Source organism: Urocitellus parryii, chromosome 4, assembly GCF_045843805.1.
Source record: "Urocitellus parryii isolate mUroPar1 chromosome 4, mUroPar1.hap1, whole genome shotgun sequence".
NCBI lineage: Eukaryota > Metazoa > Chordata > Mammalia > Rodentia > Sciuridae > Urocitellus > Urocitellus parryii.
In genome coordinates this window covers 49,260,534-49,287,852 of record NC_135534.1, presented here as the reverse complement: position 1 = coordinate 49,287,852, position 27,319 = coordinate 49,260,534, and the positions used below count along the sequence as shown (strand labels likewise).

General features: G+C 36.2%; 2 protein-coding genes across 2 annotated transcripts in view; both read right to left on the bottom strand.

Annotated features, from left to right (window-relative positions):
- Copb1 (coat protein complex I subunit beta 1) overlaps positions 1–2,806 on the bottom strand; it is a 37,577-nt gene extending 34,771 nt beyond the window's left edge. The window contains exons 1-2 of the mRNA XM_077797531.1: positions 2,717–2,806; positions 1,872–2,021 (exon numbers count right to left, since the gene is read on the bottom strand). Coding sequence (XP_077653657.1) covers positions 1,872–1,962 — 91 coding nt within the window. The 5' untranslated portion in view covers positions 1,963–2,021; positions 2,717–2,806. The remainder of the gene's footprint in view (positions 1–1,871; positions 2,022–2,716) is intronic.
- A 4,441-nt stretch (positions 2,807–7,247) lies between these two features.
- Positions 7,248–19,345, bottom strand: Psma1 (proteasome 20S subunit alpha 1). Its single transcript, XM_026398978.2, has 10 exons — positions 19,232–19,345; positions 17,956–18,000; positions 17,448–17,549; positions 17,224–17,327; positions 14,054–14,142; positions 13,280–13,350; positions 13,040–13,169; positions 10,151–10,230; positions 9,125–9,235; positions 7,248–7,620 (listed from the first exon to the last, which is right to left on the bottom strand). Exons 1-10 carry the CDS (start codon positions 19,232–19,234, stop codon positions 7,564–7,566), a joined length of 792 nt encoding a protein of 263 aa, XP_026254763.1. The 5' UTR covers positions 19,235–19,345; the 3' UTR covers positions 7,248–7,563.
- Between the last annotated feature and the right edge of the window lie 7,974 nt (positions 19,346–27,319).

Below are 27,319 nucleotides of genomic sequence, written 5' to 3'. Positions count from 1 at the left end.
TCTGTACCTTCCAACTATAATTATAAGCATTTTAGGGATCTAATAATAAAAATCATTTATTATGAAAAAAATAGTAATAAGAGTATATTTATTAATTTGTATTCCATTCAATTATCTTATGTGAATATGGGGGAAAAGGGGTGAAGGGTGAAATATACATGGCTTTTGTTCTAATAATTTCAATTAAATGCCATAAAAGAGGGTTTCTTTTCCCTTCTCTAAAAATATCTTTTCAGGCAGAGGTATATAGCTCAGTATCTGTATGGCATGCAAGAGGGTTGGATCACATTACTAACAAAAAGTAAAAAGTAAAACTAGATTTCAACAGGCATCTAATATTAAGTAATGTAAGATTAGGAGGTATTCCATTTATGCTAATTAAGAGGTGGGAACAGGCAAGCAAAACACTGTCTCATTATAAATGGCTTCTAAAAGATATTTACAATGTAAGAATAATTTTCTGTTTAAAACTATCAGTTCAACTTATATTTTTTTCTTAGTTCAATTAAATAAGAAGCATTACTTTGGAAGTGTATTACTTAAAAAAGGGTGTGTGTGTGGCTACTCAGTGGTAGAGTGCTTATCTAACATGTGTAAGGCCCTGAATTTTATCCCCAGCACTGTGGGGAAACTTTTTTTTTCCCTTGACAGAATCACTTACATAAGTATGCACTTTTAAAGTAGTTACAGTATACAATTTTTAAATTTCAGAAATACAGTTCTTGTTTTCTTCTTGCAAAAATGTTTTCAAGGGGCTGGGTTTGTGGCTCAGTGGTAGAGCGTTCGCCTAGCATGCATGAGGCACTGGGTTCGAGCCTCAGCAATATATAAATGTAAAATAAAGATACTGTGTCCACCTAAAACTTAAGAATAAATATTTTTTAAAAAATGCTTTCAAAATGAAAAGCTTAAACTTTTAGGAAAAATACATGTTTATTCCACTGTTGACGTCACTGATTGGGAGAGAAACAAAAGAACAAAGTTCTTTTGATTTTACAAGCTAAGTAAGTATATGAAGTTACCTGAACAAAGTGACATTCCACCACACATTCTCAACCTGCTACCTAAGGAGAATTGTCAGCTATCTTTAAGTATAATACATTAAAATGCACAAGCAATTACTTGATTTTGAAGAATATCTAACAATTGAACTATTATATATGTATATGTGTATGTGTGTGTGTGTGTGTGTGTATATATATATATATATATATATATTTTTTTTTTTTTTTTTTTTTTAAAGATGACTACATTTCTTTAGCTTTCCTAAGCTAAACTGAGATGTTATTCTATTTCCATAAACCATTACTGGAAGTCTAAAGGTAGCAAGTTTTCAATTTCTCAAGAACTATTGAAGACATTATAGAAAAAGTATTTAGATAAAAATTAAGCATTTCTAATTATAAAGGAAAATGAAATGTAAATGAGCTTTTTTTTCTCCATTTCATTCTCAAAATATTATCAGTGTTTACAAAGTTGAGAGTAGAAAGTTGAGTCCCAGAGGCTGGGAAAAGTGGATCAGTGGGTAATACCTTACAGTGGTAAGAAGTTCAGACATGTTATATTGCACAGCAGGGTGACAACTGTAGTCCATAAAATACTACATATTTTATTGATTGACTGCAGTGCTGGGGAGTGGCCCCCCCTGCCTCCCTGTGCCACATCCACAACCCCCAGTACTGGATTTAAAAAAAAAAAAAACTAGATGAAAGAATTTGAAATGTTTTCTTTCACCCTAAAGAAATGCTTAATATCTGAGATACATTTAACCTTATTTAAACATTACACAATGTTAACAGGTACTCCGTTAATGTGCAAATTTGTTTTTATCCGCTAAAAATCAAGTTTAACTTAAGCTTTATAAAGTTTACCTAGATCATTTTTTAAGCTAATTTCAGATGGTGGTTCTGAATCCATTGGCACGTTGATTAAAGTATAGCACACGTTCTCAGCAGCCGTCATGGTTTCTGGTTATAATCAACCCCCAATACAAGATTTAAGGAATGCAGATGCCAGAAAATCTATAAAAACAAATATAGCGATATCATTAAAAAAAATTTTTAATCCCACAAATGAGTAATCCTTCTTATATAAAGTTCATTCAGTTCGGCCTATAAGTTTTAAAGTCTTATAAAGGGAAGGTCAATCTATATATATTGCGTTCCCATAAAAGTAAATTCCAATAAAAAACACACTTGTCAACTCCAGTTTAAGGTCTAAAATCTCTCACCTCCTCATACCTCTTCCCGGGCCGAGGGTTGGGAATATTTTGTAAAACAGTGACAGTCCCCCACCTTTAACAGAACAGTGATTTCTCACAAAACTGCTCGAGTAAGAGGTCCCATGCACAAATACTCTTGTCAAAATCTTGGAGCGCTTGGCCGCGGTCGGCAGTAGGTACCTCAAAGCCGGTACCCAGCGCCGCACCCCACCTCGCCCCACCCACTGGCCCCTTCCCTTCCTCCAGCCAAGCAGGCCCGGACTTCACAGCGCGAGGCCGGGGCTCTAGCGAGAAAGAAGACCCCTGGCCAGCACGCAGGCCTGGACGGGGCGTCCGGCCCTGAGCTCTCGGGCCCACCCCCACCGTTCCCCTTTGCCAGGCCCCGACGCCAGCGGCCTAGTTGCTCCCGCTCCGCGTCTCCCCGCTAGAGAACCAGTTCTTCCGACTCTGCGCAGCCCATCACGCCTCCAAGGCTAGGGGCTTTTGGCCAGCTACCTGGCTCCGAGGGGCAGCGGTTGAGTGAACCGCGGGACCGTATACCCCGGCTCCAACCAGAGGCAGCAGTGAAAGCTCCAGAGTCCTTGGCTGACGTGGAAGGGGGTGGGGAGACGTTCGTAGCCACAGCCACCTAGCTCTACGGCGACTCAGAGAGGACATGTCTTCTCCGTCCTGCTGTTGCGCGTTGCAAGCACGTCCGGTTTTTTCCTTCTCTCCCATCCCAGGTTGGTATAGGCCGCAAAGAAGAGTGGAAATACGTATTTGTGAAATTTTTTCCTGTAAGCCAACCGCTAACCTAAGTTCTGTAGTCATTTATTGGTTACGTGGAAATTATTCTTTTTCCAGGGACGCAAACCGTCAAAGGGAGGAAGGGCTTGAACAGAAGGCAAACAATTCTGCCCAGTTGTATCCGGTGGAGGAACCCAGGACTGGAACCTGGAGTCCCTTTTCTTGCTTTCCCACTGATAAATTGAGGAAGTAACTACTTACCATTGGGAAAGTAATTTCAGTTCTCTAAATAAACCCACTGGATTACATCAAGACCCATTTCTGTTAACATCTCCAGTAGTCTAAATCTCCCTCTTTGCAATTGAACTGGAGCTGCTTGAATATCTAAAGTTGCATTGGTGTAATTTCTGCTATTTAGTAATGATTTCCTTTGTTATCCTTTATGAGTACCCAGTAAATTAAACTTTTAAAAAATGAATAAAGGGAGACAGTCCCTCTTAAGGATTTTATCTATCTCCGAAAACTTGTTATAGCTATAGTTAGTACCTTAGGTTTTGCCCATTCGAGGTCCCAGAACTCACTTGCTGCTCCCCACCAGGAAAACAAACAACAAAAAAAAAGACAGAATCTGACAGAATCTGTTGCTATTAATAGGGCCACCTCACTTAGGGGGCTATAACACAAATAGAACTTCATCTACATAGAATCCAGCTATTTTGAGGTTTTATTTTGAAACCATCGAACCAAATTCGAGCTCCCACAATTTATTTTTAAGTCACATGCTTAGCACTTGAAGAAGGCCCTCCTCGGGTGCACTCACATATTTATATATGTATATAATTTTTTTAGCGGTGGACGAATCTTTGTTTTTATTTATTTTTGTGTGGTGCTGAGAATTGAAACCAGTGCTAGGCAAGTGCTTTACCACTGCGCCATAACCCCAGCCCCCTCTGCACTCAATTTTAAAAAGCTTTTATCACGATAATTGAAGTGACATGAACATATAGAGGTCCCATATACTGTTCATCTAGTTTCTCCCAATGGTAATAACTTGTGTATTTATAGTACACTATAAAATCCATGAAACTAAAATACAATTCACCCATCCTTACTCAAGATTTCACCAATGTCTAGCTCTAGACAGCTGATTTGTATAATCAACAGCACAGTCAAGATACAGAACTGGGGGTAGGGTTGTAGTTCAATGGAAGAGAGCTTGCCTAGCATGTGTGAAGTACTGGGTTTGATTCTCAGCATCACATAAGAATAAATAAAATAAAGGTATTGTGTCCATTTACATCTTTAAAAAGATACAAATTGTTCCATTGCAAGGATCCCTAATGCCATCTTTTTCAAATCATAGCACCTTCATCATTAGCCCCTGGAAACCACTAATTTGTTTTATTGTCAATGATGTTGTGTAAATGGAATTAAACAATGTAGTCTTTCAAGATTGGCTTACTCAGCATAATTCTCCCAAATCAATCCAAGATATGTCTTCAACAGTTTGTTTCTTTTGGATATACTTTTCATGGAATCTTTACAAATGCAGTTATCTTATTTCCAAGCCTTATCAAAAAGTGAAATGTGTTAGCAAGAAATGAGGCCAAACAAGATATAAAGATTATACTTTAGGACCACACAGTATGGTCCTAAGTCTAATGGTTATATCCACTTGAGTTATCCCAGACGTTGTGTTAAAACTTCAGGGTTTATTATGACCCTGAGTTAAGGAAACTATTAAAACATGAAAAGAAGGCATTTTAGTTTGCCTCTGAGTGTCACTAGTAGTATCTAGTTATGTATTTTTAAAGGAAGAACTTCTGAAGAGATGTAAAGACAATTTATGGCCTCACCAATTCTTCCCTACTGGTATAAAATGCAACTTTGGATCTTTTACTGTATCATGTAATTATATAATTTTGAATGCTTTCAAATTATAACTAATTTGAGAGTGAAGACCTTGCTATGTATTAAGAATCCAATACTTAAAAGTCTAGGAAATAAAGACCTAATGATGAAATTTGCCCTGAATCACGTAATTGTCAAATACTAAAAAGAATTAGAACCCGAATCCTGTAATCTATGATTTGTGGCCTTTAACCATGCCAGTTCTTAAGAGCTATACATATAGATGCTTAATAAATACTAGGTAAACTGTTATCTTTATATCAAAGTGACAGGACTTACAAGACATTAGGAATCTTATGGCTTGTCATTATATGACACACACTAAATGGAATAATTGAGTACAATAGACCAGACAAAGCAAAAGGATATAATGATTAACTTTGTAATATAGTGGGGTAAGTTTTATTGGGGTGTGGAGAATTTTAAGTTCTAAAGTCAGCGTACTAGACTAAAAAAATCACTTATTGAAAAAACTGATATTGTCCCCAAAGTAAAATAAAGACCACTGTTTTTTGTTTTTTTTTTTTGCTGAGTTCCAGTCAACTATTAGTTGTTTGCATTTAAGGGGTAGGTCCAAAAAAAAAAAAAAAAAAACCCATACACAGTATCTTTATATTTAAACAGAATCACTCAGCAGACAACTCACCCAATGAAAGGCACAGGGGGTAGAAGAAAGACTTTTCTAAGCAAAGAACAGCTTATCAAACTGCCCACTTATGTTCCCTCCCCAGACTATACATGCATTGAGGGTGGAGGTAGGTGGTTAGCATCCCTCTGTTCACTTTATTTATATATGAAAGTTACAGGTACTTGATGCAATGCCATTGTGATTCAGATAGCCACATGGTTCCTGTGGCCTGTTACCAAACTTAAATAAGGCAGACAGAACTTTCAGGCTACTTCCAGAGCAGGAGTCCCTCACTCCTTACAGGTTCCAATGCTTAGAGAACTTTCCTTCAACAGAGTTGCCAGTTTCTTTTACCATTACTTTACCAAAAGAAGTCACAAAGAGATTTAAACTGATACTTTTTAAGTTTTGGGAAACCTAAAGGAAAAAAAAAAACTAACATTTTCAATTTAGGAGATATTATAAATTCTCTCATTTATTCTTTTTTTTTTAAGAGAGAATTTTTTTAATATTTATTTTTTAGTTTTTGGTGGACACATCTTTGTTTGTATGTGGTGCTGAGGATCGAACCCGGGCCACATGCATGCCAGGCGAGCGCGCTACCGCTTGAGCCACATCTCCAGCCCCTTCTCATTTATTCTTTTTTTCAAAATATTTATTTTAGTTTTAGGTGGACACAATATCTTCATTTTATTTTTATTTGGTGGTGAGGATCGAACCCAATGCCTCATGCATGCTAAGCGAGCGCTCTACCACTGAGCCCCAGCCCCAGCCCTCATTTATTCTTAAAATAATTCTCCAATGGGTTTCCTTAGAATAGGGCTAAGTAACTTGCCCAAAGCCAATAGCAGCTAATTAGTAGAATTAGATTAAAAATTTTTGTTAGTATCCACAAATAAAACTTCTCTAAAAATACGTACTATCTCAGAAAATAAAATACACCTAGGCTTTTGAGCAGTGAAATTTTGGATTTTTTTAATGATTTCCTAATTTAATTTTGTATGATCTAAGCTAAAAATTTCTGCAACATCTGAGTATATAACCCAGGGAATAGAAGGTAATATACAAATTATGCTGGAGTTGGTTTGTGTAGGATTAGAGGTTTGAGATTATTTGCAAAAATTCCCAAGAAAATCCAGAGCTCTATTGCCATCTGCTGATTGGATAGAAAAACTGTTCAGACATTAAGAATCTTGGCTTTTTTTTGGTAAAAATGTGCTAGAGATTAACCCAGGGCCTAGAGTGGGGCAAGCCTGAATTCTACCATGGAGTTATATAGCCCCAGTCCAATCTCACTATTTTAGTTGGGAAGTGGTGTTTCTTAGGTAGGCTTTTTCTTTTTTGCAGTAATGGGGATTGAACCCAGGAGTGCTCATACAAATGAGCACCAACCCCTTTTATCTATTTATTTATTTTGAGAACAGGCTATCACTAAATTGCTGAGCCTGGCCTTGAGTTTTCAATCCTGCATCTGCTTTCTGAGTAGCTAGGATTACAGGTGTGTGCAACTGCACCCAGCAGTTTCTTTGATTTTAATCAGAATAATCTATATCCTGATATTTGCATTTGGAGCCAAATCTCCATGGATTTTCATGAAGCCAGCCCATAACTAGAAACTGTTACAAGCCTGTGGTAGATGAGGCATTTTTATATATCATTAAAAACAAGGCAATATAATCTTGCAAATGTGGCAAATAAGTAATTGCAATCCCAAATTACTATTCGTAGTTGAAGTTACTTAAAAAACAAAAACCCAATACACCAGGAGGTGAAACAATTTTATTTCACAGTTGTCTTTAAAACCCCAAAGACACTATTTTCTTTATATAAAAACACTGGTATACCTATACTTTCTAGAAAATGATTATATAGACCCTCTCAAAGAAAAATGTACCCCATTATATGGTTCGGGGAAGTTATTTGGAAAAAACACATTTGGACTGATTCCTAAAATCAGTATTTGGACTTATACCATTCCACCATTGCGTCTTTTGGTTCAAAGTATAGATTACTGTCATCAGTATGTGTTTCTGCATTCTCAAATATTCAATAATACACATATAGTTAAGTTTATCACTTAATGTTCCATTGGTTCATCAGCCTTTTCTGCAGGTTCATCAGCAGGTTGTGCAGGCTTAATAGGGAAGAAAAAAAGAGAAGATGAAAAATGAACATCTGGTCAATATGTACTCCTAATTACAAATGTTACATTATAAAAACTTAATGAAAAAAGGGTTAAGGGATATTTTGAATACTAAATTTCTAAGAGCTTTTAAAGAATATATTTGATTTCAGTTCTGAATGCCTAAAAATCATTGAACAATTCCACTATTTTATCATACTGTCTTGCTCAAGAATTAAAAGCCTTTCATATATTATTACTATTAAGCTTAAGATACAATCAGACCTTTTTTGAGATCCTTTTCCCCTAAACTAACAAAGCAAAAATAAAAACCAACCAGCTGCATGGCACTCCACTGCATTCTTCTTAATAGTGCTATCGCAACTTACATAATGCAATTCTTGCTCCCCCAAATTTCACAACAGTTCAAGTTTGAAGAAATTTATGTACCAGACACTATATCTTCAGGTACACAGTTATTAAATAAGCATCTATTAAAGCAAATGTGTATTCTAAACATCCAGCAACAAGATCCATATTAAAGTTTTTCCCCCCTACAAACACTTCTTGATGCGTTTGTCACTTATTTATTTACATTTATATTTAATTTTTTGCAGTACTGGGGATGGAATCCAGAGGCACAATACTACTGAGCTACATTCCAGTAGCTTTTTTTTGTTTGTTTGTTTAAGAGACAAAAGTTGCCTAGGCTAGCCTCAAACTTGCAATCCTCTTGCCTCAGCCTCCCAAGTCACTGGGATCACGGGTGTGTGCCACTGCATTTGGTTTTTGTCACTATTTATGAAAAGTCAAACTAGTGTTCAAAGCTGGTCTCCAATGAACACTTCTCCTAGTATCTACTCCCAATGAATCCAGGCTGGCCCCATGACTTGCTTTAAACAACGGAATGTGCATAAATGATGCCATGCTAGTCTGGGTCTCAGCATTAAGAATGATGGCAGTTTGCACTTTTTTGACCTTTAGCAAGCTCTGGGTTGCCACCCTGCTAGAAAGGTCCTGCTGAAGGAGAGGCCTGGAAACTACAGGGATAGAGGCAGTCATTCTGGCAGAGGACCCAGCATTCTAGTTCCTCTTACCACACCTAGAAAGTGACTAAAGAAGGCAAAAGTAAGGTTATCTTGGATGTTTGGGCTCCACCCCAACATTTGACTGTAGCACATATGAGATTCCAAGAGACACAAGCAAAAGAACCATCATTGATGAGGCCCAGTCAACCAAATTGTGAGAAGTAATGTTTGCTGTTTTAAATTTATAAGTTTGGTGGTAACTTATTACATAGCAATAGATAACTAAATCATTAAATCTTTTCTCTTTTTGTGTTTACAGAGTTCTGCCCCTGAATATTTTACTTTCCTTAGTTCTTAATTTTTCTGTTGCTATATGAATTGGGAGCCTATCTCTATAATTAAAGGGAAAAATGATGGATTTACACAGTTGATAAGAACAGCAGTTTATGACAAAATGAAAGCCTCTTTTCTTACAACTAATTGGATACCTGTGCCTTCCTCTGAGGTCGTTCTTCAAGACCTTCCAGGAATGGAGATACATCATCGTCGTCATAGATTGTAAACTCCAAGTCTTTACCAACAATTCCAATGGAAACATTCTAAGGGCGGGAGGGGTGAGAACAAAAAAATAAGTAAATAGAGTACATTGAGGCCAGAAAAATTCTTATCATAAAATGTTAGGTGAAAAAAAATCAGAATAAAAATATAGTACTTGAATTTAAGACTTTAAAAACTACTTATATGTAGGGTGAAGAAAACTAGTAGGCACTTGCTAGATTTAATATTCACTGTTATTTGATTAATCTTAAAGGTCTATCATCTGGAAACACTTGATTTAAAAAGATTATGCAGGCAATAAAGTTTTCACATAGATATTAAATGAGAATTATACGATAATTATTTATATTTTTGAGAAGGGGTTTTGCTGAATTGCCTAGGCTGGCCTGGAATGCACAATTCTCCTGCCTAAGCCTCCAAGTAGCTGGGATTACAGGTGTGTGCCAGATGATCACCCTACTTTAAGTTATATCTACCACACTATCTTCCTGCACCCAGTTAGACATTCTTTCTCTTTTTAAACATTTTTTTTAACCTACAGCGCTTATTATCTTTTAATATCCTGTATGATTTGTATATGTATATGATTTATCTCCTCACTAGAATGTTCAATAAACGTCCAGCTATTTGTTGTCTTTACTATATTTAAAATGCTTAGAAGGTATCTGCATATGGTAAGTGTACAAATTTGTTAACTACATGAATAATACAAAGATATAACTATTTACTAAATAAAGGGCAGTCTACATTGGACTTCCTGATTTTATTGCTTTATATCAAAAAGAAATATTAAAAAATAGCATTCAAAATCTGATCACTTTCTGAACAGCTTAAAGGGAAAGTGTGAACCAAGGCAACCGTCTCCTAAATTAAATAAGCATACACACTTTAATTACCTATTTATACAATATTAAACTATAATATTATTATCTACAATTGGAAAACATAATATTTACCTTTGTAGTTAGGTCCTGCTCTGCAGGAAGTGTCTCTCTTAAGGCACGAAGACCATGTTTAACCAGTTCATTTAAGTTGCCTGTATGTAATAAATTAATAGTTATTTCTTCGTTTCATTACCATACTAGGCTTCTTTTATCAAGCTTACAGTCTGAAATCATGGTGTTAGTTATGCAATATTGTTATTACAACAATAACAACCAAGTGTCTAATGCTCATCATATAATCTTTGAATAGCAATACTATTGCTATTATTTTATTTAATGAGATGACCTGTTATTTTGATAAGCTAAATCAAAATTATGATTTGAAAAATGTCATTCACAATTTTGTAGAGTGTATTCTGTGGAATGCTAGATGCTACATTTGCTCTATATAAAAGTAGTATTCAACTCATTTTATGTGGCCAGTATTACTCTGATAACAAAACCACAAAACAATATTTCTTATGAATACAGGTACAAAAATTAACAAAATAATTCCAATGGAATCCAGCAACATTGAAAAGATTGTGGCAGAGGACCCAGCATTCTAGCTTCTCTTAACACACCTAGAAAGTGACTAAAGAAGACAAAAGGTTATCTTGGATGTTTGGGCTCCACCCCAATATTTGTCACGACAAAAAAGGATTTTTCCCCCTCAAGAATGCAAAGTTGGTTTAATATTTGAAAAGTCAATTAATTTAACACTACACCAAAGACTGAAGAGAAAAATGCAGCACGATCATCTCAACAGATACATGAAAAGCATATGATAAAACCCCAAATGCTTGCATAATAATAATAATTGAAGGGAATATTTACAAAAACTCATAGCTAATATATTGAGTATATTTAAAAAAAACTTTTCCCTTGACAGATGTGGTGGCCCACTCCTATAATCCCAGCAGCTGAGGAAGCTGAGGCAGGAGGATTGTAAGTTCAAAGCCAGACTCAGCAATTTAGTGAGACCCACATCAATTTAGCAGGAACTTGTCTCAAAATAAAAAAAAAAGGACTGGGCATGTGGCTCAGTGGATAAGCACCCCTGGGTTCAATCCCCAGAACCAAAAATAAATAAATAAATCTTTCCCCTTAAAATCAGGAACAAATCAAAGATGTCTGCTCTTACCATGTCTACTCATCATTGCACTGGAGGGTCTAGCAAGAACATCAGGTAAGAAAAAGAAATAAAAAGCATCCATATTGGCTGTGGCTGTGGCTGTGGCTCAGTGGTGGAGGGCTTACCTAGCATGTGTGAGGCACTGGGTTTGATTCTCAGCACCATATAAAAATAAATAAAAGTCCACCAACAATCCATATTGGAAAGGAAAAAGTAAAACTCTCCAATCCCAGGTGACATGACATGGATCTCAAGAATCTAAAAATTCTGTTCATAGTAACACCAAAAAGAATAACATACTTATGAATAAATGTAAAAGAATATAAGACTTGAATACTTAAAACTATAAAACATCATAGAAATTAAAGAAGACCTAAGTAAATGGAAAGACACCCATGCTCAGATGTCAGCAGATTTGCATAGATGCTACTTATGATCAAAGTACAACCTGATAAACACATTTTAAATTGAAATGTAAGAAAAAATCCATTTAATATACCTAACCTACCAAATTTCATAGCTTAGCAACATAGTACTCTATAGATATCAGTTGTTTACCCTTAGAATTGTGTGGCTGACTGAGTCCTATGGCTCACTGATATTTTATCATGAGCATCTTACTGCACATTGCTAGCCCAGAAAAAGATCAAAATTCAAAATCTAAAGTTCAGTTTGTACTGAATATATTTCAGTGGTAGACCATCTGGATTATAACAATAGCAGTATGTCCCCAAATGATCTATAGATTCAATGCAATCCTTATTAACTTTTTATCCAGATTGGAATGTGTTATGCTGAGCATGTTTATGTGACCAGATCTCAAACTTTGGACACCCAAGTTTCTAATGAGCTTCTCTGTTCAAAAATATCACACACATGGTCTGTAACTCTTCTGAGAAGGGAGAGAACATAAGGAAACTTCCTCACAGATTCCTCTTGACTCTTTCTTTAATGATTCAGCTGTATATCCTTATCATATTGCTGTAAGCCTTAGCTATGAGTACAACTACACACTAAGTCCTTTGAGCCCTAGAAAATCTCCAAATGTTAAGGGCTATCTTAGGAACTCACAACTCAATTATCATATTTTGAAATGTTAAACTTTAATCAGTGCTTCTCAAGCTTATATGGCCCTAGAACTCCTGTATCTCACAATAGCTTGCTTTCAGAGTGTTAATTATTTTCCTCTATATTTCACTGAGCCCCAAATATTTCCTTCATAGACTACTGCCACAAGAAAACTTATAAGACAACCAAGAGAAATGTTAAAAACCCTGACAAACACTCCTTCCAATATGAAGAAAAGCACTTGAAAACCTTCTCTATCATCTTACATCTTTTACCTTCCTTTGCCATTGCTACACTGTCTTTTATTTCTTGTTTGTGAACTACTTAATGCAGAAATGTCTACATGGCTTAAAACAGGAACAGAATCACAGAAAACTGAAAAGTTGTAAACAGAGAACTTACAAATAGCAACTTGTACAGGGTTTCCCAACTTTGGCTGGGACATATTTCAGATCCAGTGAATCAAGAATTTTTAAGGGTAGGGACACATTTATATCCTGAAAGAGTTTTCTAGTGATTGAAATGACTGTGGTAAACAGGAGTAAAATGTAGATGTATACAGAAATAATAAATACTTCGTAGGCTTAATTTTTCAAAAAAAAAAAAAAAACTCTTTCTATAAGACTGATAGTTTTCCTTATTTAGGATACTACTTTTGTTCACTATACAAAGACTGGAGGAGGCAAAACCAAACCAAACTAAAAAAAGCTGTCACTTACACTCCATAAACTCAGACATATGTCTCTCTAAGTAAGTACGAGCTGATTGAGAACGGGCTCCAATGGACATAGCTCTGCAGTCAAAATAATTAGCAGATGGACAGGTCTGGAAAATATGAGGGCCCATATCCTACAATACAAAAACAAAACCCATAATTACTGACTTTGGTTAAGCTAAAAATTACAAAAGTTTCTAGTTTTAAAAAATCATTAAAATATAACAATACCCTATCAACTTACATCATATCCAGCAATAAGCAACCCAACACCGTAGGGTCTCCGGCCATACCTCTGTGTTGGTATCTGGGTCTCTTAAACTAGTTAAAGAGCTTATTCTACCAAGGAATAAAGTATTATCTTTATTTTTGGTACCAGGGATTGAACCCAGGGACATTTAACCACTGAGCCACATCCCCAGTCCCTTTTAATATATTATTTAGAGGGCCTCATTAAGTTGCTGAGGCTGGCTTTGAACTTGCAATTCTCCTGTCTCAGCCTCTTGAGCTGCTAGGATTATAGGGATGCATCACTGCACCTGGCTTAAAGTACTATCTTTATTTTCAAACAAAATATTATTAACAAAGACCTCTAACTTCTTCCTTAATCACTGCATAATCTGTAGGAAGAACATAAAATAGAACAGTACTACTTTGACTCAATATTACCTGTTTGACTTTCCATCAAACCCAAGAATACATACTAGCAAAATAATCTCTTTCCATATAGAATTTCATTTGTTTTGGATATAAGGGGTGCAGGACTTGTGGGGATATCTAGAATTAATAAGAAACTTTAAATTTCTCAAAAATGATGCTGGGATAGTTTTCATAAAGCTGGGTTTATGTATGTCTCGAAAATATAAATTGCTTATAATGGCTAATGAAAGAGCAACCCAATACCTTAAAAGTTTTATAATCATACCTATGTTTTATAGTCATATTCCGAATACCATAGGGATTAAGTACCCAAGCCCTTTAAAGTTCACATTTATAAATGTTAACATAAAAAGGATACTGCTTCCAATTAGAGATACAAGCCGAGACACAGGAAGTGGTCTGTCAAATACAAATCTAGAATCCAGACACTCCTGGCGCATAAAATTACTAAAAAAGAAACAAGAAAAGTTAGTAATTTCAAATTATAGAGAGCTAATCCAAATAAAGCAGTTTCATTTCACTTCCAAACATTTTCATGGATCATATTCATATAAGGAAACCAGTAAGGTAAGAAGACACATTTTGGTGCTAAACTGTAAGGCCATATGAGGTCGTAAAACTGACTAACTACCCATTCCTCTGAACTGAGCACTATTGCCATGGATATTGAAAGCCTTTGAAATATGCTGGAAAGCAGCAGATGCAGGAGCTGGAAGCACACTTCCTGAAGGACCCCTTTCTATCCCATGGTACTCTGGTGGCTCTGGCCTCTAGCCTCAGCCTAGAGGAGCAAATGGTGCAGAATTGGTTTACTGTGCAACAGAAGATATACCCAAACTCTGGACGAGGCTATCACCCATTTGCATGATGCCTTGGCCAGCCCTTGTGCTCATCCTGGGCACACTCAACTTGGGCGGGCCCATCCTGGTCTAGCTTCTGTTGTACATGCCCATCCTGCAAAAATGTCCACTACCCCAGCCCAAGAAGACCCAGAAGCTTCTCTATTCAGGCCTAGACCTGTGGGAACCTGGCCCCTCAGGGGAGAGGATGAGGAACTAGAAGCCTCCTTGAAGAGACTCTCCACTGTAGAGCCTGAAGAAGGTGATCTTGAAGATGCAGACAAATCAGGTCCAGGAGATTTCTAAGTGGATGAGGGTTCGGCACCTGCCTCATTCCAGAGGTCCCATAGGTCCTCACTCTGGCTACTATTCCATCTAATTGTTGTCCTCACCTGTCATTTGAGTCAGCTGGGAGTGTCTGGGTTTCTAGTCTAGGAGTGGAATGGTGTTCCTGGGAGCACTTCCTTCCCTTGATGCTGCCCCCACCCCTTGACAATTTTATCACTATCTTTCCTAATTTATGGGCATCTTCATCTGTAGACCAGTGCAGCGGCTGCCTGTATCTCCAGGAATGAAGGACCTCTGCTTTCCCACAAGGATTTTCCTATAGTCCCCTGCTGACAGCCACACCCACATCAGATCCCCATCCCCCACCTGCATCTTTTAGTTTCCATCTCCAATACAATTTCATCATTTTGAAATAGTTTGGAGCTTTGTCTTAATTTAGGTATTTTTTCCCTCTTATTTCCTTTTAGTCTTTGCTTTGTTACTTGTTTGAGGTTATTTTTCCGTTTGATTTTTCCTCGATTTTCAATAAATTTACTTCTTTTGCTTCAGTGAAAAAAAAAAAAAAAAAAACTAACTATTCTTTAGCTCTTGAAAATTTTATGTCTCAGAGCCCTTACAGAATACAGAAGGCTGACTGAAGAGAAAATAGCCATCTCTTCTCTTATCTTTATGAGCAACAGTCTGTCCTTATTTTGAGACAGGGTCTTTTGATGTTGCCCAGGATAGTCTTGAACTCACAATCCTCCTGCGTCAGCCTCCAGAATAGTTGGAATTACATGCATGTAACACTGTACCCAGCCAGCAACAGTTTGTCTTTAATTCTAAGTCTTGATCCAGAAAAAAAAGTACCTACTCTTTTTTGTTTTTTCCTTGAAAACAGATTAAAATCTCCCTAATAGAGCAATGGCAAGAAATGGAATCCAGGGGATGTTTTCACATGTTCTGCAAATGTTACTTCTCATCATAAACTGCATTAGATATTAGACACTAGGCAGCTGAGTCTCAACTTGTGAAGATTTGAGCAAGGTTAACATTGGGGAAAAAGGAACTCATGCCTATTAGAGAATTAAATAGAAAGAAATAGACATGCTCATTCTTTCCACGTTGCTTAGTCCAGTATGTGTTTGTCACATCTGATGGTCAAATTTATTTATTTATTGCAGTGCTAAAGCTCAAACCCAGGGCCTTGTGCATGTTAGAGCAAGTACACTACCACTGATCTACTTAATTAGTCCCTGATAATCAAACGTATATTAGAGGAACCAAGCCATTTGTTTAGTACTTTTTAAAAGTAAATTTCTCAAGGTGTCTAAAACCATACTCTCCAATATGGCAGGCACTAATGATATGTGGTATTAAGCCACTTTATTGAGATGTACATATACAATGCACATCAAAATTTCAAAAATTTAATATCTCATTAATAAAGTTTTTATATTAAATGTATGTTGGCACAGCAATATTTTAGATATTAATGGGTTAAATGTTTGACAACATTGCACATTCTACATTTTTAGGAGCAAACAGAAACCCGTATTACTGTCAGTATACTGTTGACATAGCAAGGGACTGGCTGGATAACTCAAAACTCTTAAACAAAAGTCATTACCATTTACCTTTACTATTTATATTCTTTCTTCACTAATAAAACCATAAATTTAAAAGTTAAGCTTTGGGGGCTGGGGCTGTGGTTCAGTGATACAGCACTTGGCTAGCATGCATGAGAAGGCACTGGTAAAGGTACTGTTTCCACCTACAGCTTATATATAAATAAGTAAAAGTTTAGCTTTGGCTAACTGCATCCTACCCTCAACATATAAACACTCACATGCTTTCTGAAAGGCACTGTTTTAAGTGCCTACTTCAAAACACCCTTGGAGAAAAAAAAAATACTGAAAAATCTGAGTGATAAGTAATTAGCCCAATCTCAGAAATTAGTAATTAAATAAGAATTTGTTAACTGTCTGATCTCAAAGCCCCACTTCTTCATTTACTCATTGCTTCTCATCCACAATCTCTATCTCCTCCTATTGCTCACAGAAATTTACCTGTTACTCTCTACTTCCTTCCAAGATTAGTTAAATTTAAAGTTCTTTGAAGACATGATCCATGTCTGAATCACCTTTCTATACCCTATATTATCCACTACTGAGCTTTGAAAAAAAAAATCTAATAAATACTGAAGTATTAAAGAAAGTAAGGGTGGTTCACCTCTTTCTAAAAATTAGATAAAAATGTCAAGATCTTCTTAGACATACATGGCTTCAAACAATACATTATGTTAACAAGTATCACATTATTCAGCGGCTTCTCAAGTGTTAGTATACCTTACCTGAATTTTTCTGGAAAAGTAATAAATTATGGATCAAGAGATACTTTTGTTTTTCATGATTCTACTTACCATAACAGTCTAGCATCAGCAGTAAGCCCAGCAATTGAGATACCAATATGGTTGTCAACATGAAGAATTTTTTTCTGATGAGCTGCAAGCTCTGACTGTGCCCTCTAAATAGAGACATTATAAGATGTAAAAATAAGTTTACAACTTTACTGTTTATACAGTGAAATTTACATTTGGTAGTTCTGTTTTCTAAACGAGGAAGATACATGTCTGGCTTTACTTACCTTCAGTGCAACCAACACTGCATGGGTTTTTGATTTCAGACCAACTGTGGCTGAACCCTGTTTAACAGCTTCCATTGCATACTCAATTTGATGAATCCTCCCCTAAAGGGAAAAAAGAACATATCTTGGAGTCATCTCAGAAGTTCCTTTACAAATTGAAAATCAAGAGTTCTCAAACCTCAAGCAAGTATAGTTACATTTCAAATGATTAAAAAAAATTTTTTTTTGTAGTTGTAGATGGATAGCATGCCTTTATTTATTTTTATGTGGTGGTAAGGATTGAACCCAGTTCCTCACACATGCTAGGCAAGTGCTCTGCCACTGAACTACAGCCCTAGCTCCTCCAATGATGTTCTGAAAACCAGGAAAGTTATTTTAATTATAAATTCAAGTTCTAGGAATGTCCAAAATGATATTCCATTTTTTCAGTCTACAATCTTACAAGTTTCTAAACCTACTGCAGCCATGAAAAGCCTCTTCATAGAAATGGCATAAAACATGATTTTACCTGAGGACTCCAAACAGTGACATCATTGTCATACTGGTTGCGAAACTGAAAGTAAAAGAAAAAAGACCTATTAGGAACTTTATAAACCCCTAATCTTAATTAAGAGTAAGAAATGTGCTTGCCTGTGTTTCCATTCAGCATTAAAGCAATTCTGTTAACACAACATGGCTGGAATTTTGTTACTATACTGTTAAAGCCAATACTACATTCACCCTTAATTGGTGAGGGAGGGAAGAACAGATTAGTTAGACAGGTCCTATCTTCCCAATTTCCTACTCTGCCATTCTCCATAGCATTCCCTCTGGGTGGGTAATTACTAAAGTTCATATGCATCAATTTTTCCTCCTGTCTTTGCTTATGCTTACATAGGGCACTAATGGTCAAAAAGCATTTCTTTTCTTTAAATTAGCTCAAATGTCTATCTCTTGAAGTGTTCCCTGTGTTTTCTACCCAAACTCCCCCAACACGTAGTCCCACAGTTCTTTACACACCTCTCATTATGATTACACACTTGTCTGACTTATCTTTGAAATCTCACTATGTACATCTAAATATTCATACTGAATGAACACAAAAATGTTCTCAGGAAGTTAGCGGTGGATACAAATAGCTACAGTGATTGAACCATTACTACCCATAATGACATTATAAAAGCAAGTCTATCAATACTTGGGAGAATAACTGTGGGGATAGGAAGGTCGAGTGCAGGAACGACAGGTTCAGTAGAAGCTCAGAGACCTGTACTGTAACCCTGATTCCATCACTTCTCTATCAGCCTAGCTTTCCTCATCTGTAACCAGGTGACTGGACCAAGTGATTGAAACGGGCCTTTTCTAATGAAGCTCTAGATGACTGGTAAAGCAAGACACGCCAGGAAAGTGAACGTGGTCCAGAACCACAAATGCTAGAGTCAAGTCCGTGCTGGGAGGCCTCCAAGTGAAGTCCCTCTTCTCCTCCCATACAGAGCACCAGGGGCCACTCACGACCTCTCGGAATCTATTTTATTGAAGGAATTTCAGGCGAACTCGGCTAACTGATGGAGGAAGAAGTGCAAGAGACTCCCTGGAAAGTGAAACAAGCCTCGGCGAAAAGGCCTCACGGACTACCGACCGCCACTCCTTCAGACAGGCCGGAGATGCTGAATCACGGCCGGAGCCCTCCCCGTGGTTAAGGCTCCCATGCCCCGTGGCCTCAGACCGCCCAAGAGCGGCAGATTCTCTTCCCCGAGTCACCGGACCTTTGCCCTAAACCTTCCGAAGTTAGAGATTCAACGCACCATAGTTCCGGCGCGGACCTCGCTTGTGAGCTCCCTCAAAGCTTGCGAATCAAGCAGCGCTGCCGAAATCACCGCTCGGCGATCGACAGAGAAGGCTGCGGCGTTTTGACGGCGGCGGCGCAGGGTAGGGCTGTCTATTCCAGAGATATCGATAGGCTTTCAACACTTCCCCGCCCTTAAAATTCCCGGCGCGCTCGGCGGGAGTGGGCGAGGCCTTGAAGATCGAGGAACTGAGATTGGCGGGAAACCCTAGTCCGGGAGTTCCCGCTGCTGGTTCGACCTGTCGCGTCGCCCTTGTTGGATCCTCAGCGACATTCACTGTCTATTGTAGATTCCCATCAGTTTCTTACCCTACCGGCTGAATGAACCTGAAATTACTGCAGACAACAGCTGCAATTCTGGGTGATACGAACGGACCGCTCAGCATCTCACTTTTCACAGAGATTTGGAAAAAGAACTAGGCTCAGAAAGGCCACAAAATAATGGTCTGTTTGTGTATGTCAACCATACCTTTCCTCGAGTATCTTGTTTCTGTACATGCTTTTTCCCTCCCTTACTTTGGAATACACCTCTTTATACTCCCGGGAGATCTGATCTTTCAAGGCTTTGTTGGCGTTGATCACTGATTATTAGTTTCTTCCGCCAGAGTTCAAGCTTCAAGGGCACAGTCTGTCCACAAAACCACGCACTATATCTGGTAGATTAGGCCACTGAAGAAAAAAAAACTGACATTTTCTTATGAATTATCTGTTTTCTCTTTTGGGAGCATCTGGTAAATCCTTAAGTGAACTACCTTAAGACAGCTCTGCAAACAGCTGCTGATCTAACATCTACTGACTGCTAATTTTCTGTTAAGAAGAAGAGTACCTAGACTCAGGTAAGGTAAGGGTTCTTAAGGATTCTGAGCTTTGTAAGTGAAATAGATCACTTGGGTGATTTGCTCAAATCCACAGTAAATTAGTATCTTTTAAAACTTTCATGTTTATATTTGGGACATATTTTTCCGTGTTAAACAGTTTCCAGGGGAAATACTACTCCATAGTTGTCTGCAGTATGAATATATGACATCTATCCAGATCCCTATTGTTTAATATTAGGTTCCCCCAAAAAAATTCATTTCTGAACTACTTTATATTTTTGTGTAATTCACACTCATTTTTTAAAGAATAAATTCCTAAAAATGGAGTTGTTGTGTCAAAGTACATGAATATTTCAAAAGCTTTTGATAAAAAGTGCTTAATTGCCTTTCAGAAAAATTTTTTTAACCAGTTTAGACTTTCAATAGTATATAAAACTGCCCTTATCTTTAAATTCACCAACACTGGTTATTACCACTTAAAAAAATACTGATAATTTAGTGGATTAAATTAATAGATTAAACAGACTTTCTCTTTTGTTTGTCCCACATCTAGCACATATTATGTGCTTAATGAATATTGCTGAATGAATGAAAACGACTATTGAATGAATGGTTAAATGCTTATTTTAAAATTGTCATGTAATGTGAATATCTTTACAAACCTTTCCCATATGTTTCTTTAGTTATGTGTATCACACATATGTATAATAAATTTTTTATAAGTAAGAACGTACTCAATCTTAACTAATACATTTAAAAAGTTATAGCCATCTTATGTTTACAAATAATGATCTATATTATTTTCAATACTTTCATAGTGGCCAATTCTGTGAAAATACAACAGTTTACTTATTGATAAAAAAAATTAAATATCTCCAAATTTTTGCTGTTAAAAAAATAATGTAGGACTGGGGTTCTGGCTTAGTGGTATAGCGCTTGCCTGGCATGTGGGAGGCACTAGGTTGATCCTCAACACCATATTAAAAAATAAATAAATAAACAAAATAAAGTTATTAAAAAATGTAATGATTATTCTTGTACATGTATACTTTTTATGTATTTTCCTGATTACCACCTTCTGATGAATTCATAGAAGTACAATGAGTCAAAAGGATCATATTTGTAATTATGACAAATATATCTAAGATGCAAAAAAAGTTTTACATCAATTTATATTCAACTGTACCTGACAATTCACTTTCATTATACCTTCACCAATATTGAACATTAAGTACTTCTTAACCTTTGTTAAGTTGGTAGAAAAAGAAAAAGCCCACTAATTTTATTTTTTGATTACTAGTAAAAAAAAGTTTTTCATGTTTTTATTGAGTTTTTGTTACTTTAGTGGATTGTCATTTTCCTTTCTTAATTTTTTATTGTTTTACTCATTCTATCATTTTATAAGAGTTCCCTGCCAAAAGGGATGGTAATCTCTTATTGTTGTTACGTAGAAGGAACTCTTTGAATATAAAGAAAAGCCACCTAGCAAAGCTAGCTGGAGTAAAAGCTGGAAGTGGCTGTAAATACATAATGGGGAATCACATAAATATCCAAATATAGGAATTTTTTACTTTAAAAAAATTTTACTGAAATATTCTTAGTATCTGGAACAAAGCCTGGCATATACTAGGACCTCACTATATAAGTACCAAATGAATGAGTTCCTCAGTTTTGAGCCAGATTAGTAGATGAGTCCAACTGTGACCCTCAAACCCCAGCTCCAGGGACCATGAAAGTTCCATTAAAGCCTGAAAGCTTCTTTCTGGGGTTGGAGTGGCTCTCAGTTGTAGAGCACCTGCATAGCAGGTGCAAGGCCCTGGATTCAATCTGCAACACCAGGAGGTGAAAAAAGCTTCTTTCCCTAAGCATGAGGTTTGGCAAAAGCAATGACCACTCAGCACATTAAAAACTCAAAATCTTATAAATTCCAACTTTTTTTCTGACTTAAAAGTGGACAGTTAAAGTTGCAAAAGAAGCCCCCTTTCCCCTTTATTAACAATTTCTATTCCTTGGTTTTCCATTTTACTGTGGAATGTGGGAATAACTGGCAAAAGGGAGACAGAGTCCCATTTTAATATCCTACTATTCTACATATATAGAATACTTAATTGTGCTTATTTATTTGCATGGTGTCTCCACATATACATATTATCTGCACAGGAAGACAGGAACTGTATCACATTTCCCTTTGTGTATACGTCGAATGGGTCAAACTTGGTACTCAGTGAATTTTAGTTAAAAGAGTTAGTGGATAGATAGAAGTACTTTAGTAGTTTGTAGTAATAATTTTAAAAACTACTGTTTTGGTACATAGTACCAAAGATTAAAGTGCAAAACTTTGTTTCTAGTACTCTTCTAGCAGATTTTTTTTAAATTTGGAAATATTTATAGCAAAATTATGGAGTTGTTTGCACTTTAAAGTTATTGTACTCAATAATCCTGCTTGCACCTGAAGATGTACTTTACTCTTTAGGGATTGCATCAGCAGAGTCTCTTCCACTCTGGCTTTCAGTTAAGCTTAACAAATGAAGGCAGCAGCAGGAAATCGGAGAATAGGAAAGAGAGATCAGTATTATTTATTTACCCGTACTCCTTCTATGTTGGCCACAGGTTGGCAGGGCTATTGCCATTTCTTGTTTGCCTGCCCATGTTCTTATTATACTTTCTTCAGGCTCCCTTTTTGAGTGTACTATTTCTTTCTTGGACAAGGACTAATACACTTATTTATTTTCTCAGGATACAGAAGGTATATAATACTCTTTTATCTTAAAGTTGAATTGATATTATATCTTTATTATATTATATTTTTAGGAAAAAATAGGAGTAGGTTTGAAATAGCTAGAAGACAGAGCCTAAGTTAATGGCATATATCCTTCCATGTTTTCTACCTGTTCAAATATTCAGAAGAAAAAAAATTCAGCTTACAGTTGGCATTATATTTTTTGTGATTAAAATATTTTTTATTTTTATATATACATATACATATATTTTGCAAATAAAGACAGTATGAAATATCTCTATAATCCATGAGGTAGAGAAAAATCACTGTTAAAATATTAATGATTCCTGCCCCCTCCAATATCAATCTAGAGAAGGAAGGAAAATTATCCTCAGAGTATATTTTCTGTTTGTGTGTATGTTTGGGTGCATACTCATGCACATATTGTGGGTATGATTCTTATTCCATGGAAATATTTCATTTCTTTAGATTAACTTGAATCTAATGGTGACTTCCCATTTTGCTATGCAGGTAGGGAATTCAATCTCAATTATCATTGAGCATTTCCTTTCCATTCAGGGTTGTACAAAATTTCTAAGGTTTTAGTTGTTGTGGAAATACCAGTAACTACCTCAAATTATTTGATTATCTTTCTGTGCCATCTTCCTATATGATCTTGTGACTGTTATTTCTTTACTACCCTTGGCACTCAAGAATCAGGAATTACAAAAAGGGGAAAAATTAGGAATCAAATGAGTGAATCTGCCAGCCCCTGCACATAGATATAGCTTCCCAAGAATTTTGCTGTCATCATGGGCTCTGTCACAGAGCAAGATGGGAGTTTTAGCTGTTTGCTCAAACTATAGGTTTCAGACTTCTAAACTTTGAGAAATCTTTCTTCCACTTCACCCTTTTCATTTCAAAAAATGAGGAGAGCTTATTATCTATAAGCAGATTTTGCTTTTTGTCTTACAAAAATCTGAAGCCTGGATACTTGTTTGAATGGGGCAAAGTGGCTACAGGCTAGGATAAACAGAATTAACATCTCAATAAAACAGACTTCCACCAAAAAAATCTTGTTATCAAGTGACATATGATTATTTTTTAACCTGCTTTTACATATTTGAAGGAAAATTTTAAATTTAGCAGAATTTAAGCAAAGACTTCATGAATTGGGCAGCAGTCTGGATCAAAAATGGTTCACAATGCTCCACCCCACCACATATAAAGACTATATTTATAGCTAGAGAAAAAGCAGCCTGATTGGTTGTAGTTGGTATTTGCTTTATATGGTCACAGTTTTTGGCAGCTTTCAGCCTCTGATTGGCTTGAGGTTTAACAGCTATGATTAGCTGAGACTTGTCTGCTATTTAAAAGAATACTCTCAGGTTAGGCTACAACCTGGTTACAGGTTAAATAATAATTCACTATATACATATGAAACCATTAGGCCAAAGTTATAAAAGCAGCTTAAGGCCAAACTTAATTTAATAACATTGTACGAAAAGCATTTCTTCAATGTCCCATACTTTTAAATGTCTATCTATAAGATTTTCCATCATATGACTTTCATAATTTATCTGGCCAATCTTTGATAGCTCTTACATAGCTCACTCTAAACTAACCTTGTCTGTATCCACTCCTGCCTTTTTTTTTCTTGGCTATTCAGATGCTAATGGTCTCAGTTATTCAGATGCTAATGGTCTCCGTTGGTAGGAGGCAACGTTTAGAACTGGGCAAATCAGAATTAACAGACATACTTAGGAAGAATAATAATTTAGAGTTGTATCTAAGTTGTATAATTTCCTTCCCTGTATGTGTGACCAAGTGAGGCCTGTACAAAAGCCATTGGCATACTTGAGTTGTTTAGAAATTTTTTTTTCCAGAAATTAAGCAATTATTACAGAATGTCATCTTGATAGTTGAGTAACAATAAAACATGTCCATGGGAGATTTTCAGCTTGGCTCTTATTAGGATTTTTTTTTTTTAAATTTAAAAAAAATCCTGAAATAGCTAACAGTGATCTCTAATTTGGAAAAGAAGTGTGTTTTTCTGGATTATTCTTCCTATAAAATATCCCTATTGATCAATTTTGCAACTACTGGTGGAATCAGGGTGTATCCTGAGCCAAAATTCCTAAGTCATGCTTAGAGGAGCTGAAAGCCATTAAAACCCCAAGAGACCAAATGTCTCTTTTGCTGGTCCCCAAGTGAGCTTTTATATAAGAGCCACTCTGAAGAGTCCAGCCCACTGCCTTTTCCTCATGTGCCTCCAAAATATGCATAAGAAGTATTGAAAAGGGTAGGATTTGGAAACATATTTCTCATTTATCCAACAAATATTTTTTGATTACTTTATGCTAGACATTATTAGCAAGATGCCAAGAATATCTGTGTAAACCAAACCGACAAATATTCCCAAGAAAAAGGATGAAATCAGAGAGGAGATGGGTTATGTATTACAGATGTTGTAGATCTTTAGGCTGTAATAAAGACTGAAATATAAAGTTAACAGAGGATTTTGAACAGAGGAATGTCATGCCTGACACTTTTTAAAGAACAGACTAGGGGTCAGGCATAAGGAGATCAGGGCTCTTACTGAAATCCAAGTGAAAGTTGGTGATATCCTGGGTCAGAGATGTAATGGTGGGGAGGTAGAAAATAGTTGGATTCTGGATATATTTTGAAGGCCAACAGTCTTTTGATAATGGATTGCATGTGGTGTGAAAAAGAAAGAAAATTCAAATTCCAGTGTTTTGGTCTGAGCAAATGAAGAATAGAGTTTGCAATAACTGAAGTGACAGGAGGAACAGATTTTTTAGGAAAAGATGGTGAATATGGCTTTTACATTTCAAGCTTGAGATGATTATTAAACATCCAGGTGGAGATATGGAGTAGTTGATTGGCATATGAATTGGAGTTTGGTGGAGTGATCTAGGCTAGAGATCCAGAATTGGGGTCACCTTCATAGAGAAATTATTTAGATCCATGAGAATAGATAGAAAAGAGTTTCAAGTATTGATTGCTGGGACATTCCAATATTAAAGAAGAATTTGGTTTATATTTGAGCTTACTTACTTAGAAGCTCTGAGGCCTTTGATGACTTAGTTTACCTCTTTGATTCTTTGTGGTAGTGGTGGTGGTGATGAAACCTGTAAAATGGAAATAACATTGGCAAGTATGTTCTATGATTATTGTGATAAATGGGAGAATTTCTCATTTACAGTGCTTAGTATACTACCTGGCATGTGGTAAATACTCCATAAATATTAGCTGTTATGGTTGCTACTTTTTGAACAAGCATTTGTCTTCCAAAATGTTGCTGGTTGCCTTAGTGGTATTGCATATTCATACAATCACAATAGTAGCAATGCCTATTATTTAGATAAAAGAGTGACAAACTGGAAGTGTATTTTCCCCTTCAAATCTCATCTCTTAAATGTTACACTTTTAGCTAAACCCACCTTTTACTCTTGCTACCTTTTGAAATCTTCCTAAATATTTAATTTTGATTTAATATTTTTTGACAAGTTTTATTTAGTTTTAGTCAGCTGCCACAATCTATGAAGCACAATAATAGAAGATACCCTTTAAAGTGTTAACATTCAAGTTGGCTGACTGATCCAAAAATAAAAATATGGTTGGTGGAGTTTAATACAAGGACACCTTTGTTTAATAAGTTTGAATAATAATTTTGTCTAGAAATTATTCTTTATAAAATATCTTCTCATTAAAAAAATAAACCTCTTACTGTACTTACACAACAAAATATATTTTGCTTTCATTTTTATAGAAATCTATTCTGAGATTATTTGGAAAACTGCTTTCTGTACTAAAAGCAAGTATTTATTCCTCTAATGGGCCACAACCAGCATTTTTTTTAGCATCAAGGATGACTTCAGAATTTCTTTTTCATTGGCCTGTTGCTGAGGTGGCAAAAGTAACAAAAGAGAAGACATTTTGTGGTGGAAAGTATTCTTATGCATAAGCCAAATACTTTTATTTGTTTTATTTCCTTTTATTTTCTCAAAATGAGAGAAAAAGAGGCTAGGGTTGTGGTCAGTGGTAGAGTGCTTGCGTGAGGCACTGGGTTCTATCCCCGGTACCACATAAAAATTAAACAAATAAAATCAAGGTATTGTGTCCATCTAGAATTAAAAAAAATTTTTTTAAATGAGAGAAAAAATATTTAATCCCTAGTCTACCAGTAGGCTAATAATTTCTAAGACATTCTTCACACTAAAAGTAATGTGCCTTTTTACAGCTAACTAATGTTTTCTAGAATTTCTGTCCAAAGCTAAGTATGCAATTCCCTTCTTTGCTGCTAGGTGGCAATTAATGCCTTGGAGAGGTGGGGTAGGGCGGGAGGGGGATGTTGTGGAGACGGGAGCAACAACCAAAAAACACTTCCCTTACTGATGATTTTCACACCCAGAAAGATATGTGCATTTTCTTTTCTTTAAAGGATAATATTCTTTTTTTTTCTACTTTGTTTTGTCTAAGTGAATTT

Coding starts and splice junctions, on each gene's coding strand:
- Psma1 (XM_026398978.2), bottom strand. Junction 13,170..13,279: donor TGCTTATTGCTGGATATGAT/GTAAGTTGATAG, acceptor TTTGTATTGTAG/GATATGGGCCCTCATATTTT. Junction 9,236..10,150: donor AGCAGGACCTAACTACAAAG/GTAAATATTATG, acceptor TCCCGCCCTTAG/AATGTTTCCATTGGAATTGT.